Below are 14199 nucleotides of genomic sequence, written 5' to 3' on the forward strand. Positions count from 1 at the left end.
GCCCGGCTAATTTTTGTATTTTTAGTAGAGATGGGATTTCGCCATGTTGGCCAGGCTGGTCTCGAACTCCTGGGCTCATGTGATATGCCCACCTCGGCCTCTCAAGGTGCTGGGATTACAGGTATGAGCCACTGCACCCGGCCCCAATTTCACTTTCTAATAGGGGTTGGTGCCCATGGGGTCTCCCTCAGTATCTGGGAAGAATGGGGGATTCTCAGAGGGAGATAGAGTCCTACAGAGCATGTGGAAATCTTTATTAATTATATATAGTATATATATATAATAAAATACATATATATATTTCCACCTCCACCTCCCCCTGTATTAAATTTTAATATTTCCTATGAACCCATTATAAACTGCTTCAGTCTCCAGGAGAAATGGCCTGGAGAATCACATGAAAGTGAAAGTCTGGATTTTTCGGAATGAGTCCCAAATCTGCCATTCATTAGCCTGTGGCCAGTGGCAAGGCACATCTCTTTTGGAGCCTCAGTAGCCCCATCTCCCCTTAAACGACTGCTATTTGAAAGATCGAATGCTGAATACAAAGTGCTCTGAAAGCTCTAAAACACAATAAAAGCTATAAATTACTATGACCACTGAAAGTCTACTCAGCCTTATCCAAACTATAAATTATACCAGTGAGAAGCAGACTATGTCATTGAACCGTTTCATTCTCTCAGTCACAGAATTTGAAAAGATCTTAGCGATTATCTGGTCCAACTTCCCATACAATACATGAGGCTTCTCTATAACATCCAAGATAAGAAGTAGTTTGACTGCTGTTTGCACAAAGAACAGACAACTCACTATCTTTGAATCTATTTCATTTCATTTTTGGAAAGCTTTAACTATTAGGAACTTAAATCAGCCTCCCTCTAACTTCTTCCTCTGAATCAGCACAGTGCCTCATAGAGTAGGTGTTTAACAAATACTAGAGCTGGGTGCAGTGGCTCACGCCTATAATCCCAGCATTCTGGGGGGCCGAGGTGGGCGGATCACCTGACGTCAGGAGTTTGAGACCAGCCTGGCCAACACAGAGAAACCCTATCTCTACTAAAAATACAAAAACTAGCTGGGCATGGTGACGCATGCCTGTAATCCCAGCTACTTGGGACGCTGAGGCTGAAGAATCGCTAGAACCCAGGAGGTGGAGGTTGCAGTGAGCCAAGACCACGCCATTGCACTCTACCCTGGGCAGCAGAGCAAGACTCCATCTCAGAAAAAACAAAAACAAAAACAAAACTAGCTGAATGAATAGATGAATTCTAATTCTGCTTTCTGGAACAGTTTAGAATAGGTGGAATTCCTCTTTTACCTAACAGACTTTCAAGTATTTGAAGATAACTATTTGATTGCCCCATGTTTCCTCTTCTGTACAATAAACATCTTTAGTGCCATCAGCTGTTTCTCATAGCTAAAGGGGATGCCTCTAACTTGGATCTAATTCGAAATCAGCCCAAATATAGCTCACTGAAATCTAAGTTTATTTTATTTATTTACTTATTTTGAGACACCAGCCTCTGTCACCCAGGCTGGAGCGCAGTGGCATGATCTCGGCTCACTGCAACCTCTCTCTCCCTGGCTCAAGTGATCCTTCACCTCAGTCTCCTAGGGTGGCTGGGACTACAGACACACACCACCACACTGACAAATTTTTTTGTATTTTTTGTAGAGATGGGGTTTTGCCATGTTGCCCAGGCTGGTCCTGAACTCCTGGGCTCAAGTGATTCTCCTGCCTCAGCCTCCCAAAGTACTGGGACTACAGGTGTGAGCCACTGTACCCAGCCTTGAAATCTATGTTTAAACATAAACTTCACACTACTTCCGACCTTATATCCTAACCTCTTGTCTAACCCTCAACCTTAATCTTTCTCCTAACTTACCCAAACTTCATTCTTAATTGAGCTCTAATTCTACTTATAATGCTTAACCCAATATGTTCTCTAACCAGGATGGATCATCCACAAGCTAACCTTGATTCTGTACATCGAGTACCTTAATTTCGCTGAACTGGGCAACGTAGTTTTCCATGGTCCTCACAGCCTGGTCAGCCAGTTTCTCCTCATAGTCTTCCCAAAGGAGATCATTATTCTGTGGGATAGAGGCACAGGCTGGTGAAGGCTCCACTTCCCAACAACAACTGCCTACCAGGGAAATACCCAAATTCTCCCTGCAAAAACCTTCTTTTCTGTAGCACTGTATTTAGAATACCACGTTGGATTCCGGAGAATACAGAGGAAGAAAAGAAACAGCCCCTACCCCAAGGAACTGCGCTATGGGAGTCTGAACATACATTCAGAGATTACGAACAGGGCACAAGGTTAAAGCCTTGGACTCCAGAGTTTATATGGGAAAGTTTAAGAGTGTATGAACTTTGTTTTAAAAAACAACCCATCTTTATGAGGTAAAACTTCCCATAATGTTTTAAAGAGGGGAAGAGAGTCAAAATTAGAGGAATCCACAGATTAGGGAAAACTTGTTTTTACCTTAACAGTTGTAGCTTCTTCCTACCACCCAGTGACTGAGGCTATACAAACGCACAGTGTGAACTGGCTCCTTTGTTTTCCTATTTTCTTGGATAGAGAAGCTAAGCTGAGGTTGAGATGCAAACAGGAATAAGTGCCAACAAGTCGTAAAACCCAAGCCACTCTTACCCCTACAATGGTCTTCAGCTCCTCATGACCGTCCCACTCGCTGTTGTAGATCTCCTGCAGGGTTTCTGACACTCTTTTTGAACTTTCATGCATCACTGAAAGGAGAGAATTCAGTCCCACCATCATGTTTCCCCAACAGTATTTGTTGTAATCACATGGGTGACAAATCAGTGGTTCCAATTCAGAAGGACAAACTCAGAAGGTTTAGGTTATGTAAGTGAGGAAAGCTGGATTGGGCTGAAAGGAAAAGTCACTCTTCCTCAGCCCACAAAGTTCCAGGAGTCAAGAGTAGACAAATGATAAAATGACAAAAACCTGGGGGTATGGCTGATGTTTTCCACCCCCAAACCTCTTAGTAGCTGTATAAATGCCCTCTGGATTCTCCCATGCTGCAATGCCCACCTTTGACTGCACTAAGGAAGTTCTTCAGGTCCTTGTACAGCTTGTAGCCTTCTGCCTGAAAGAGAAAAGTACATTTGGTGACTAAAGAGATTCATATTTCAAAAGATGCTCCAGAGGTCAAAGTCGAAAAGTAGGTTAAAAGCAGAAATCACACCTGGAATTTCTTCAAATATTCACAATTGTTATAAGTTAGCCTTTACTTTCTTTACCAACATGTTGTAGGTGGTCTCTTTTGTGTTAGTTAAGATAGGGGCTTGCTAAAGCTCCCATTACACTGGCGTCTTCCTTCCAGTGAACAAGAGCCTATACCCAAGTTCCTCTTTTGAAATGTAAGTGTTCTCCATGTGACACTGCGATTCTCTGGCTTGCACCCTCCCTTCTGGGTAAAGTGCTACCATTTTCTGCAGACACCAGGCCTTCTTCTTTCTCTGAACCCCCACACAGACACTCCTCTCCCCCCGATATCCTTCTCTGCCTTGCCTCACTTTACCCTTCCCTTCCATCAGTCACCTGCTTTATGCTACTCCAAGTAGCCTCATCATTGCTTCTCCTGTTCCACCCCGAATGTCTTCATCTATAGCTCTATCTATCCCTGCTTCCATCTTTGCTCCTGTGTCTGAAATCTCATTTTTTAGCCTAGGAATCCCAAGTTCAGACAAGGGCTCCTCCTCCCTCTAAAAAAGGAAAAGAAGGTATCTTTTAGACTTGGAAGTTTAAATCTCAATCTGATAGATGAACTGCTTTTGTTATTACTCTGACAAATGTTCATTTAGCCTCTGCTTCTCAAATACTTCCAGGAACTGGAAACTAACATCTTGCCTGAGACAGTATCACTTGATTTTAAACGAGTTCTGTTAAAACTTTTTCTGGCTGGGCGTAGTAGTTCACCCTTATAATCCCAGCACTTTGGGAGGCCAAGGCTGGTGGATTACTTTAGGTCAGGAGTTCGAGACCAACCTGGTCAAAATGGTGAAACCCTGTCTTTAGTAAAAATACAAAATATTAGCCGGGCGTGATGGCGCACACCTGTAGTCCCAGCTACACGGGAGGCTGAGGTAGGAGGATCGCTTGAACCTGGGAGGCGAAGATTGCAGTGAGCTGAGATCAGATCGCGTCACTGTACTCCAGCCTGGGTGACAAAGCAAGACTCCGTCTCAAAACAAACAAACCAAGTTTTTCCTATGAGTCTTGGGTTGGCCTTCTGTACCCATAGAGTAGATCTAATTTCTCTTCCACACATGCTTGAAGACAACTTGCATGTGCCCTTGACCAAGTCTTTCTCATAGATTTCCTCAGTTGTTCCTTATGGTGTTTAAACCCTCTTCCCATTTTGGTCTCCTTCCTATGTGTAAACTCATTTTGAAGAGTTGGTTGGGAATTTAAGGCCAGACATCTGACATTCTGGAAACTGACTTCAGGACTGTGGACTGTAGGGATGGACTGAGAGGTGCAGCCCACTTTAAGGGTACTCTATGGAGCCAGCCTACAGATCAGAGCAGACCAGTTCAGGGGATGTTGTACTTGAAAGCCAAGTTGCATTATTCAGTACACCATAAAATACTTGTGAATTTTTTCATTTGTTATTTGCTGTATTAATTACTTGATAGGCTATTGATGATACCAAAAGTATAAAAAATTATGGGGCCGGGCACAGTGGCTCACGCCTGTAATCCCAGCACTTTGGGAGGCCAAGGCAGGTGGATCACCTGAGGTCAGGAGTTTGAGACCAGCCTGACCAACATGGTGAAACCCCATCTCTACTAAATACAAAAAATTAGCAGGGTGTGGTGGCAGGCACCTGTAATCCCAGCTGCTTGGCAGGTTTAGGCAGAAGAATCACTTGAACCCGGGAGGCGGAGGTGGCAGTGAGCCAAGATTGTGCCATTGCCCTCCACTCTGGGCAACAAGAACAAAACTCCATCTCAAAAATAAATAAATAAATAAAAAATTATGGGAGAGGCCAGGCGTGGTGCCTCACACTTGTAATCCCAGCACTTTGGGATGCCAAGGCAGGCGGATCACAAGGTCAGGAGTTCAAGACCAGCCTGACCAACATGGTGAAACCCTGTTTCTACTAAAAACACAAAAATTAGCCAGGCATGGTGGCATGCACCTGTAATCCCAGCTACTTAGGAGGCTGAGGCAGGGGAATCACTTGAACCCAGGAGGCAGAGGTTGCAGTGAGCCGAGATTGCACCACTGCACTCCAGCCTGGGCAACAGAGCAAGACTCCACTTCAAAAAAAAAAAATTATGAGAAAAAAATGAAAATTCAGAAAATTCTATCTAGTGACAACATTTTTCCTGTGGAAATCTTTGGGGAAAGGTCACTATTTACTTAATTTTAGCAGCAGAAAATTTAGGTCTACTTGGTCAAATCAAAGAAAACTGGACTAGTTATTTCATCAATTTTCTCACCTCCAGAGCTCACTGTTCTTTTTTTATTTTTTATTTTTTTGAGACAGAGTCTTGTTCTGTCGCCCACGCTGGAGTGCAGTGGCGCAATCTTGGCTCACTGCAACTTCTGCTTCCCGGGTTCAAGCGACAATTCTCCTGCCTCAGGCTCCCGAGTAGCTGGGACTATAGGTGTGTGCTACCACACACGGCTAATTTTTTGTATTTTTAGTAGAGACAGGGTTTCACTGTGTTAGCCAGATGGTCTCGATCTCCTGACGATGTGATCCGCCCACCTCGGCCTCCCAAGGTGCTGGAATTACAGGTGTGAGCCACTGTGCCGGGCCTCAGAGCTCACTTCTAAGCTAGTCCAAACTTTTGACCAAACATCAGATCAAAAGTCCCTCTCAAGGGGCTGAATGTCAGTTTGAAGAGACATGAGGACACAGTCCTAAAGGAGTGAAAGGCACTGTCAGAGAAGTACAGAACTGTGATTTGTGCTGTGTTAGAGCAAATAAGGATTAAGAGAACATCATATAAACAATCAAGGAAGTAGGCCAGATGAGGTGGCTCCAATCTGTAATCCTAGCATTTTGGGAGGCCGAGGCGGGCGGATCACTTGAGGTCAGGAGTTCGAGACCAGTCTGGCCAACATGGTGAAAGTCCATCTCTACTAAAGATACAAAAATTAGCCAGGTGTGGTGGCAGACGCCTGTAATCTCACCTACTCGGGAGGCTTAGGCAGCAGAATTGTTTGAACCATGAAGGTGGAGGCTTGCAGTGAGCTGCAATTGCGCCACTGCACTCCAGCCTGGGCAACAAAGCACACTCTGTCTAAAAAACAAAACCAATCAAGGAAGTGTCAGATGCTACAGAGATGTTAGAATGCAGGAAGAATTGGTAAAATTAACTGGATTTGGTAATGGGTCACTGGTGACCTTGAGAAAGCACTTTCAATAGCATAATGGAGACAGATTCAGTCAGTTAACAAAATTCAGAAACACTCAGCATCTACCAGAAAGGATATATCTCACTTCCTCCTTGCTTTCTCATGTGCAGAAAAAAGCTTAGATAGCCTAACATATTAAATGTACACAACATCGTTTAAACTTGAATAAGGGAGGAGGTAGAAGTTTGAGAATTTTGAAAAGGTGATAATCAAGATTTTAAAGAGCCTTGAAAAAGTTTTGGGGATTATAAAAATGAACAAGGCTTGGCTGGGTGCAGTGATGCAAGCCTGTAATCCTAGCACTTTGGGAGGCCGAGATGGGCAGATCACAAGGTCAAGAGATTGAGAACATCCTGGCCAACGTGGTGAAATCCTGTCTCTACTAAAAATACAAAAATTAGCTGGGCGTGGTGGCACATGCCTGTAATCCCAGCTACTTGGGAGGTTGAGGCAGGAGAACTGCTTGAACCCGGGAGGTGGAAGTTACAGTGAGCCGAGATCGCGCCACTGCGCTCCAGCCTTGGCGACAGAGTGAGACTCCGTCTCAAAAAAAAAAAAAAATTAAAACTTTTAAATTCTTTCCTGAAGGATAAAAAAAGACTCAATTTTTTACTTCACCATGAAAATTTTGTTTCAAAAATAAATATAATAAAGTAATAAAAACCGGCAAATTACCTTGCACAGGCCGGGCGCTGTGGCTCACACCTATAATCCCACCACTTTGGGAGGCCGGGGCGGGTGGATCACCTGAGGTTAGGAGTTCAAGACCAGCCTGGCCAACATGGTGAAACCCTATCTATACTAAAAATACAAAAATTATCTGGATATGGTAGCATACGCCTGTAATCCCAGCTGCTTGGGAGGCTGAGGCAGGAGAATCGCTTGAACCTGGGGGCACAGAGGTTACAGCGAGCTGGGATTACACCACTGCACTCCAGCCTGGAATATAAGAGCAAAACTCTGTCTCAAAAAAAAAAAAAAAAAAAAAAAATTACCTTGCACAATTTCTACAAATAAAATTCCTAATGTTTTCCCATTAGTTATCATATGACCTGAAAAATCAGATCAGTAATCAAGGTTACCGTGCATAAATGCAGTGTTCAAAACTAGGGGGTACTCTATCACAGCCCAGAAAATGAATGCCTTCTGCTTTCCACTGCAGCTCACAAAAGCCCAGTTCCATTTCTGTGTTTTAGGATCAAGCCTTTTAGTTACAAAGTTCTCCTTTATGCTCTTGCTCTTTCTTTTGAGAAGATGAAGTATGAATGTGAGAGTGTGTGTGTGTGTGTGCGCGTGTGTGTGTGTGTGGTAGTGGTGTGCAGTGGGGGAAGAGGGAGAATACAGGTCAGCAACAGGTATCATTTTCTTTCTCTGACCTATCTGTCCTCCCTTGGAATATCTCCAGGCTGAATAATCCCAACATCTTTCTCCTTTCCTGACAGACGTGACTCTCATAGTCTTGGGTTCTCGCTTGTCTGGGAGTCAAGAAACTTGGCTCTACCACCAACTAGCAAGTTACTCCACTTCTCTGCCTTCCATTTCTTCAACTATAAATGCAGGGTAAGGCCAGTTCTAGCTCTAAATCTTATGATTTTATCACTTCTGCTCTCTGAATCCTTGCCAAATTCTTGGCATTGCCATAAAGAGTCTGAGTCAGTCCTTCCCACCCATTATACAAACAGGCCCAACCCTCAGTTAATGAACCACTCACACCAGAAGCTTGTCCTGAGCAGTCAGGTGGACAGAGCTAGGTCTTAAGAGACTGGAGTACTGAGGATGGAGAAGGTTCTTGTCCTGGGGTTCCCTACTTTCTGGAGAAAAACGGACTCAGACACTCAGCAAAACAAGTGTAAATAGCATGCCCAAGTGCTGAAGTGATCAAGTATTGAAAGTGCTTGATTTAATGTAGATCCAGGAGGGAAAGATGAAGCTAGATTATTAGATTTGATTTTAAAGGTAATGAATTGGAAACAGCTGTCACTACCAGAAATAACAGGTTAAAGTGTTGCTTGAGGAAAATAATCTTTCCTATGTAATACACTCTGAAGAGAAGGACAAGGGGGAAGCAAGTAGAGCCTCAAATAAAAATTACCTATGGAAGAAATGTGATCAGAGCTGGGTGCAGTGGCTCACACCTGTAATCCCAGCACTTTGGGAGGCTGAGGCGGGTGGATCACTTGAGGTCAGGAGTTCGAGACCAGCCTGGCCAATGTGGTGAAACCCCATCTCTACTAAAAATACAAAAATTAGCCAGGCATGGTGGCGCACACCTGTAATCCCAGCTACTCAGGAAGCTGAGGCAGGACAATCGCTTGAACCCGGGAGGCAGGGGTTGCAGTGAGCTGAGATCATGCCACTGCACTCCAGCCTGGGCGACACAGCAAGATGCCATCTCAAAAACAAAACAAACAAACAGAAACAAAACAAAACAAAAAAGAAATGTGATCAGGAATGTGGGCAAGTGGCAAGACTTTGAAATTAGGCTAGGAAGTTTGGTATTGATAGGCTAAGCTATTAATAAAAAGTTTACCTGCAAGCTAACTGTGGGTGAGGGATAGGGCACATGACCAACCGGTTCAACTTCTGGAACACTCCACTCACACCTGTAATCCCAGCACTCAAGGAGTCAGAGGCAGGAGGATTGCTTGAGCCTAGGAGTTTGAAACCAGCCTGGGCAACATAGTGAGATCTCGTCTTCACAAAAAGAAAAAAAAAATCCTTGACCTTGTCCTTTTTCCTCCCGTGTGTCTTTGCCACCCCAGGTCCTCAGGTCAGACATGACTGTATTGTCACTGTCTTCCTTCTTAAACTAAGAGCCTTGAGGGCAGGCAGGTTGTCTCATTCATGTTGAAGTCCCAGCACCAAACACAGTTCCTGGCACTCAGCAGGTGGTCATAAAATATTTGTTAAATGAATTTACCAAAAAGAGAATTTCAAAAGCATATTCAATCAGCACTTCTTATAGGTGTATCATTCTCTCAATCAAGAAGTTTTTCCTTATTTATTTTTTTTATAGAGACAAGGTCTCACTATGTTGCCAAGGCTGGTCTTGAACCCCTAGCCCTTCCGCCTCAGCCTCCCAAAATGTTGGAATGACAGGCATGAGCCACTGCACCCAGCTAGAAGCTTTTCCTTATTCCCAACCTAACTCCATTTCATTTCTTATTTTCCCCCTTAAGTGATGTTTAAATGGTGGGCTTCCACAGGGAATTCTGAGGGGACTGTCCCATCGGATCTTGTTCTTCCTGATGGTCCTGCTTCATCTCTTACCTTTTCTACCTACACATCTGCTCTTAGAGAGAGGACAGAGGGACAGAATGGACCAAGAATCAGAAACCTTCCACAGTGGGTGTCAACTTACTGATTTTTCTTCTATTCATCCTGGAGTTGGAAATAGAACAGTAAGAAGAGTTGAGAAGAGGCCCAGGGAGGCCTCCTAGTGAGGCATAGTGAAAAAAGCTGCGTTTATGTCTAAATCCTAGCCCTGCAACTTATATGCTGTTACTTTACTATTAACATCACACAAAAAAGGAGACAATCAGACTTTATGTGCCTCCTGATGGAAGAATACAATAACACCTATTAAGTATTCTTGCCATCAAAACAAAAACCTGAATCTCATCAAGCCTCTAAGTCTATAAGCCATTTATAAAAAATATAGAAGACATAGGAACATATTAGACAGTATCATGGGAATTCAATCAGCAAAATATAGACTGTAGGAAACTGCAGGACAAACAACCTAGTATCATTAACAAATAAGCTACAAGAAGGGAGGGATTAGAATATAGATTAAGAGATATAACCTTAAATCTAAGAAACTTAAAACATGTCAGTGAGTTGCTGATTTAAACAAACCATAGCAAAGTGAGACAGGGTCTCACTTTGTCACCCAGGCTGGAGTGCAGTGGCGCAAACAAAGCTCACTGTAGTGTCGACCTCTGAGACTCAGGCAATCCTCTTGCCTCAGCCTCCCAAGTAGCTGAGAATACAGGAGCACACCACCATGCCCGGCTAATTTTTGTATTTTTGTATTTTTTGTAGAGATGGGGTTTTGTCATGTTGTTGTCTAGGCTGGTCACAAACTTCTGAGCTCAGCACTTTGGCCTCCCAAAGTGCTGGGATTATAGGTGTGAGCCACCATGTTCAGCCTATTAATTTTTAAATTCATTTTTTTCTTTTTTCTTGATGTGGGAGCTGCTTTTTTTTTTTTTTTTTGAGACAGGGTCTTGCTCTATTGCTTAGGCTGGGGTGCAGTAGCACAATCACAGCTCACTGCAAGAAAAAAGATAAATTCCTTTATTTTTAACTCTACTTTTTTTTTTTTTTTGAGATGGAGTTTCACTCTTGTCACCCAGGCTGGAGTGCAATGGCAAGATCTCTGTTCACTGCAACCTCTGCCTCCCGGGTTCAAGTGATTCTTCTGCCTTGGCCTGCCGAGTAGCTGGGATTACAGGTGCACACCACCATGCCCAGCTAATTTTTTGTATTTTTAGTAAAGGCAGGGTTTCACCATGTTGGTCAGGCTAGTCTCAAACTCCTGACCTCAGGTGATCCACCCACCTCGCCCTCCCAAAGTGTTGGGATTATAGGGGTGAGCCACTGTGCCCGGCCGGTAAATTCCTTTAGTTCACCGAGGAAGGATAAGCAGCAGATCACCCTGTAGCCCTTAACCCTAGGGGGAGAGTGGCTTGGTGGGGATGTTTGCCAGTTTGTAGAACTTATTGTTCTTCTGCCACTCAGCCCTCTCCTTTCTTCTTCCAAGCTTCCCTCCCCTGCCCTCCAGATTACCTGTTGTTGGTAGAAGTTGTTAGCGCTTTGTTCAAATCGTTCATCTTTGGTTTCTACAGCTTTCCCCAATTTCTGCAGCACCTAGGGATATAAGTCAGAAAGGCCCATAAGGTTATGGTCAAGTCTCTCTTACCTGTTGGCCTCATATGACCCTGGCTTCAGTCAAGAATCTCACAACTGAAGGGCTGTGTTTGTTTGTTTATTTATTTACTTATGAGACGGAGTCTCACTCTGTTGCCCAAGCTGGAGTGCAGTGGCATGATCTCAGCTCACTGCAACCTCTGCCTCCCGGGTTCAAGCAATTCTCCTGCCTCAGCCTCCCAAGTAGCTGGGATTACAGGTGTGTACCACCACGCCCAGCTAATTTTTGTATTTTTAGTAGAGATGGGGTTTCACCATGTTGGCCAGGCTGGTCTCCAACTCCTGACCACAAATGATCCACCCGCCTTGGCCTCCCAAAGTGCTGGGATTACAGGCATGAGCCACTGCGCCTGGCCTTGAAGGGCTGTACTCTTACTGGACCAACAGAATTAGGAATGTAACAAACTGCTGAAAAAACAATCCTGTTTTGTTATTCTTTTCAAATTAGGGGTAGCTCTAGGGGGTACATAGTAGTGAGCTAGAGGATATATATTAATATAAAGCTCAGAAAAAATAAGGTATATGTGGCCGGGTGTAGTGGCTCACGCCTATAATCCCAGCACTTCGGGAGGCCAAGGCAGGTGGATCATCTTAAGTTGGGAATTGGAGGCCAGCCTGACCAACATGGATAAACCCCGTCTCTACTAAAAATACAAAATTAGCTGGGCATGGTGGTGCATGCCTGTAATCCCAGCTACTTGGGAGGCTGAGGCAGGAGAATCGCTTGAACCTGGGAGGTGGAGGTTGCAGTGAGGCAAGATTGCGCCATTGTACTCCAGCCTGGACAACAAGAGCGAAACTCTGTCTCAAAAAAAAAAAAAAAAAAAAAAAGAAAGAAAGAAATAAGGTATATCTTTCTGAATGTCACTGTTATTATTATTATTATTATTATTATTTTATTTGAGACAGGGTCTTGCTCTGTTGCCCTGGCTGTAGTACAGCAATGCAATCACAACTTACTACACCCTCAACCTCTCTGGGCTCAAGCAATCCTCCCACCTTGGCCTCCCCAGTAGCTGGGATCACATGCTCACACCACCACACCTCGCTAATTTTTAAAATTTTTCTGTAGAGACAGGGTCTCACTATGTTGCTCGGGCTGGCTGAACTCCTAGGCTCAAGTGATCCTACTGCCTCAGCCTCCCAGCATGCTGCAATTATAGGCATGAGCCACCAGGCTGGCTGGCATTGTTATTAATATTTAAAGTGGGTTTTTGAGAAGGAAGGAGGAGAGCATTATATTAAAACAAGTATTGATGAGAAAAATGTAAAATGTGCATGGCTTTTAAGTAAAATGTTAGCTTTGAAGACATTTTTTACTTGAGAGACTGTTTTCAACTATAGCCATAGGTTCCTCTAGATAGATGAGGTTAGAGAGGTTAGGCAGGGACATTTCTCTCAAGGGGGCTTTTGTGGAAAACTTTGAGAGGCCCCGATATAATGCATTTGGAAACTCAGCTACACCTGAATGCTATCCATGTATATCGCCTCTCAACTAGAAAACCTGAGAGCTAAACCATCATACTGATGTCAGTGCGAATGCAAAAGACATGTGGATGAATAAGACCCAGTCTCTATTCTAATAGGACACTCACTTATAAACAGGCAGTTACATGTAGTAAGAAAGCCCTGACTCTTCTGCCTATAACCCCCATCTTGGAAGGAGATACCATCATCCTGCCAAGCCCAAGTTAGAATCTCAAGAGTTGCCTTCAACTACTTTTTCATCCTTTTCATTGAATCCCTCGCCATGTCCATCTCTAGAAACCATCCTATTCCCCTGGTCTCACTGCCACAGCCTTAGTCTAGGCCCTCACCATTTATTACCCGGCTTGCTGCAATAGGTCTACCACACTGCTGCTCCTTAAAATCTTCTAATGGTTCCCCATTCATCTGTTCAACAAATTTTTATTAAATGCCCAATATGGGCTGGGCATGGTGGCTCACGTGCCCAGCCTTGGGAGGCCAAGGCAGGCGGATCACTTGAGGTCAGGAATTCGAGACCAACCTGGCTAACAGCGTAACACCTTGTCTCTACTAAAAATACAAAACAAACAAACAAACAAACAAAAATTAGCTGGGAGTGGTGGCAGACACATGCAATTCCAGCTACTCGGGAGGCTGGGGCAGGAGAATCACTTGAGCCTAGGAGGCGGAGGTTGCAGTGAGCCAAGATTGTGCCACTGCATTCCAGCCTGGGTGACAGAGGGAAACTGTCTCAAAAAAAAGAAAAAAAAACAAGTCCAATATGTATCTTGAAGTAATAGTTCAAATTCTAGCATGCACGCAGGTCCCAAGGATCGGACCCTGCATTAAGTCTCACCTCTCACACTCCTCCTTTCTGCAGGTCTCCTTCCCTAACACTTTTTTAGTTTCCTGAATACTATTGCTTGTCATAGATGCTGGTCCCTCTTTCTAGAATGCCTTTCCCCACCTTGTCTGCCATGCAAGTATCTTACAAAACCCAGTTCGTACTCCGTATCTTTTGTGATACTTAACCACATCCACTTCATCCCATTGATCGATTATTTACTCCCTCTCAATTACTTGCAACTTCTGTATCTTGTATACAGTTCAATTATTGTTTTATTACTATTATTATTACTATTATTTTGAGACAGAGTTTCACTCTTGTTGCCCAGGCTGGAGTGCAATGGCACGATCTTGGCTCATCACAACCTCTGCCCCCTAGCTTCAAGCAATTCTTCTGCCTTAGCCTCCCAAGTAGCTGGGATTACAGGCACGCACCACCACGCCTGGCTAATTTTGTATTTTTAGTACAGATAGGGTTTCTCCATGTTGGTCAGACTGGTCTCAAACTCCCGACCTCAGGTGATCCGCCTCCTTGGCCTCCCAAAGTGCTGGT

At 44.0% G+C, this 14199-nt stretch overlaps 1 protein-coding gene across 2 annotated transcripts in view; it reads right to left on the reverse strand.

Annotated features, from left to right (window-relative positions):
• Window positions 1-14199, reverse strand: part of BIN2 (bridging integrator 2) — a 39705-nt gene that overhangs the window by 18227 nt on the left and 7279 nt on the right. For both annotated transcript variants that reach the window (XM_050748745.1, XM_050748744.1), the window contains exons 2-5: window positions 11193-11273; window positions 3060-3114; window positions 2658-2752; window positions 1999-2094 (exon numbers count right to left, since the gene is read on the reverse strand). In XM_050748745.1, the coding sequence (XP_050604702.1) occupies window positions 1999-2094; window positions 2658-2752; window positions 3060-3114; window positions 11193-11273 (327 nt within the window). The remainder of the gene's footprint in view (window positions 1-1998; window positions 2095-2657; window positions 2753-3059; window positions 3115-11192; window positions 11274-14199) is intronic.

This window comes from Macaca thibetana, chromosome 11 (assembly GCF_024542745.1).
Source record: "Macaca thibetana thibetana isolate TM-01 chromosome 11, ASM2454274v1, whole genome shotgun sequence".
NCBI lineage: Eukaryota > Metazoa > Chordata > Mammalia > Primates > Cercopithecidae > Macaca > Macaca thibetana.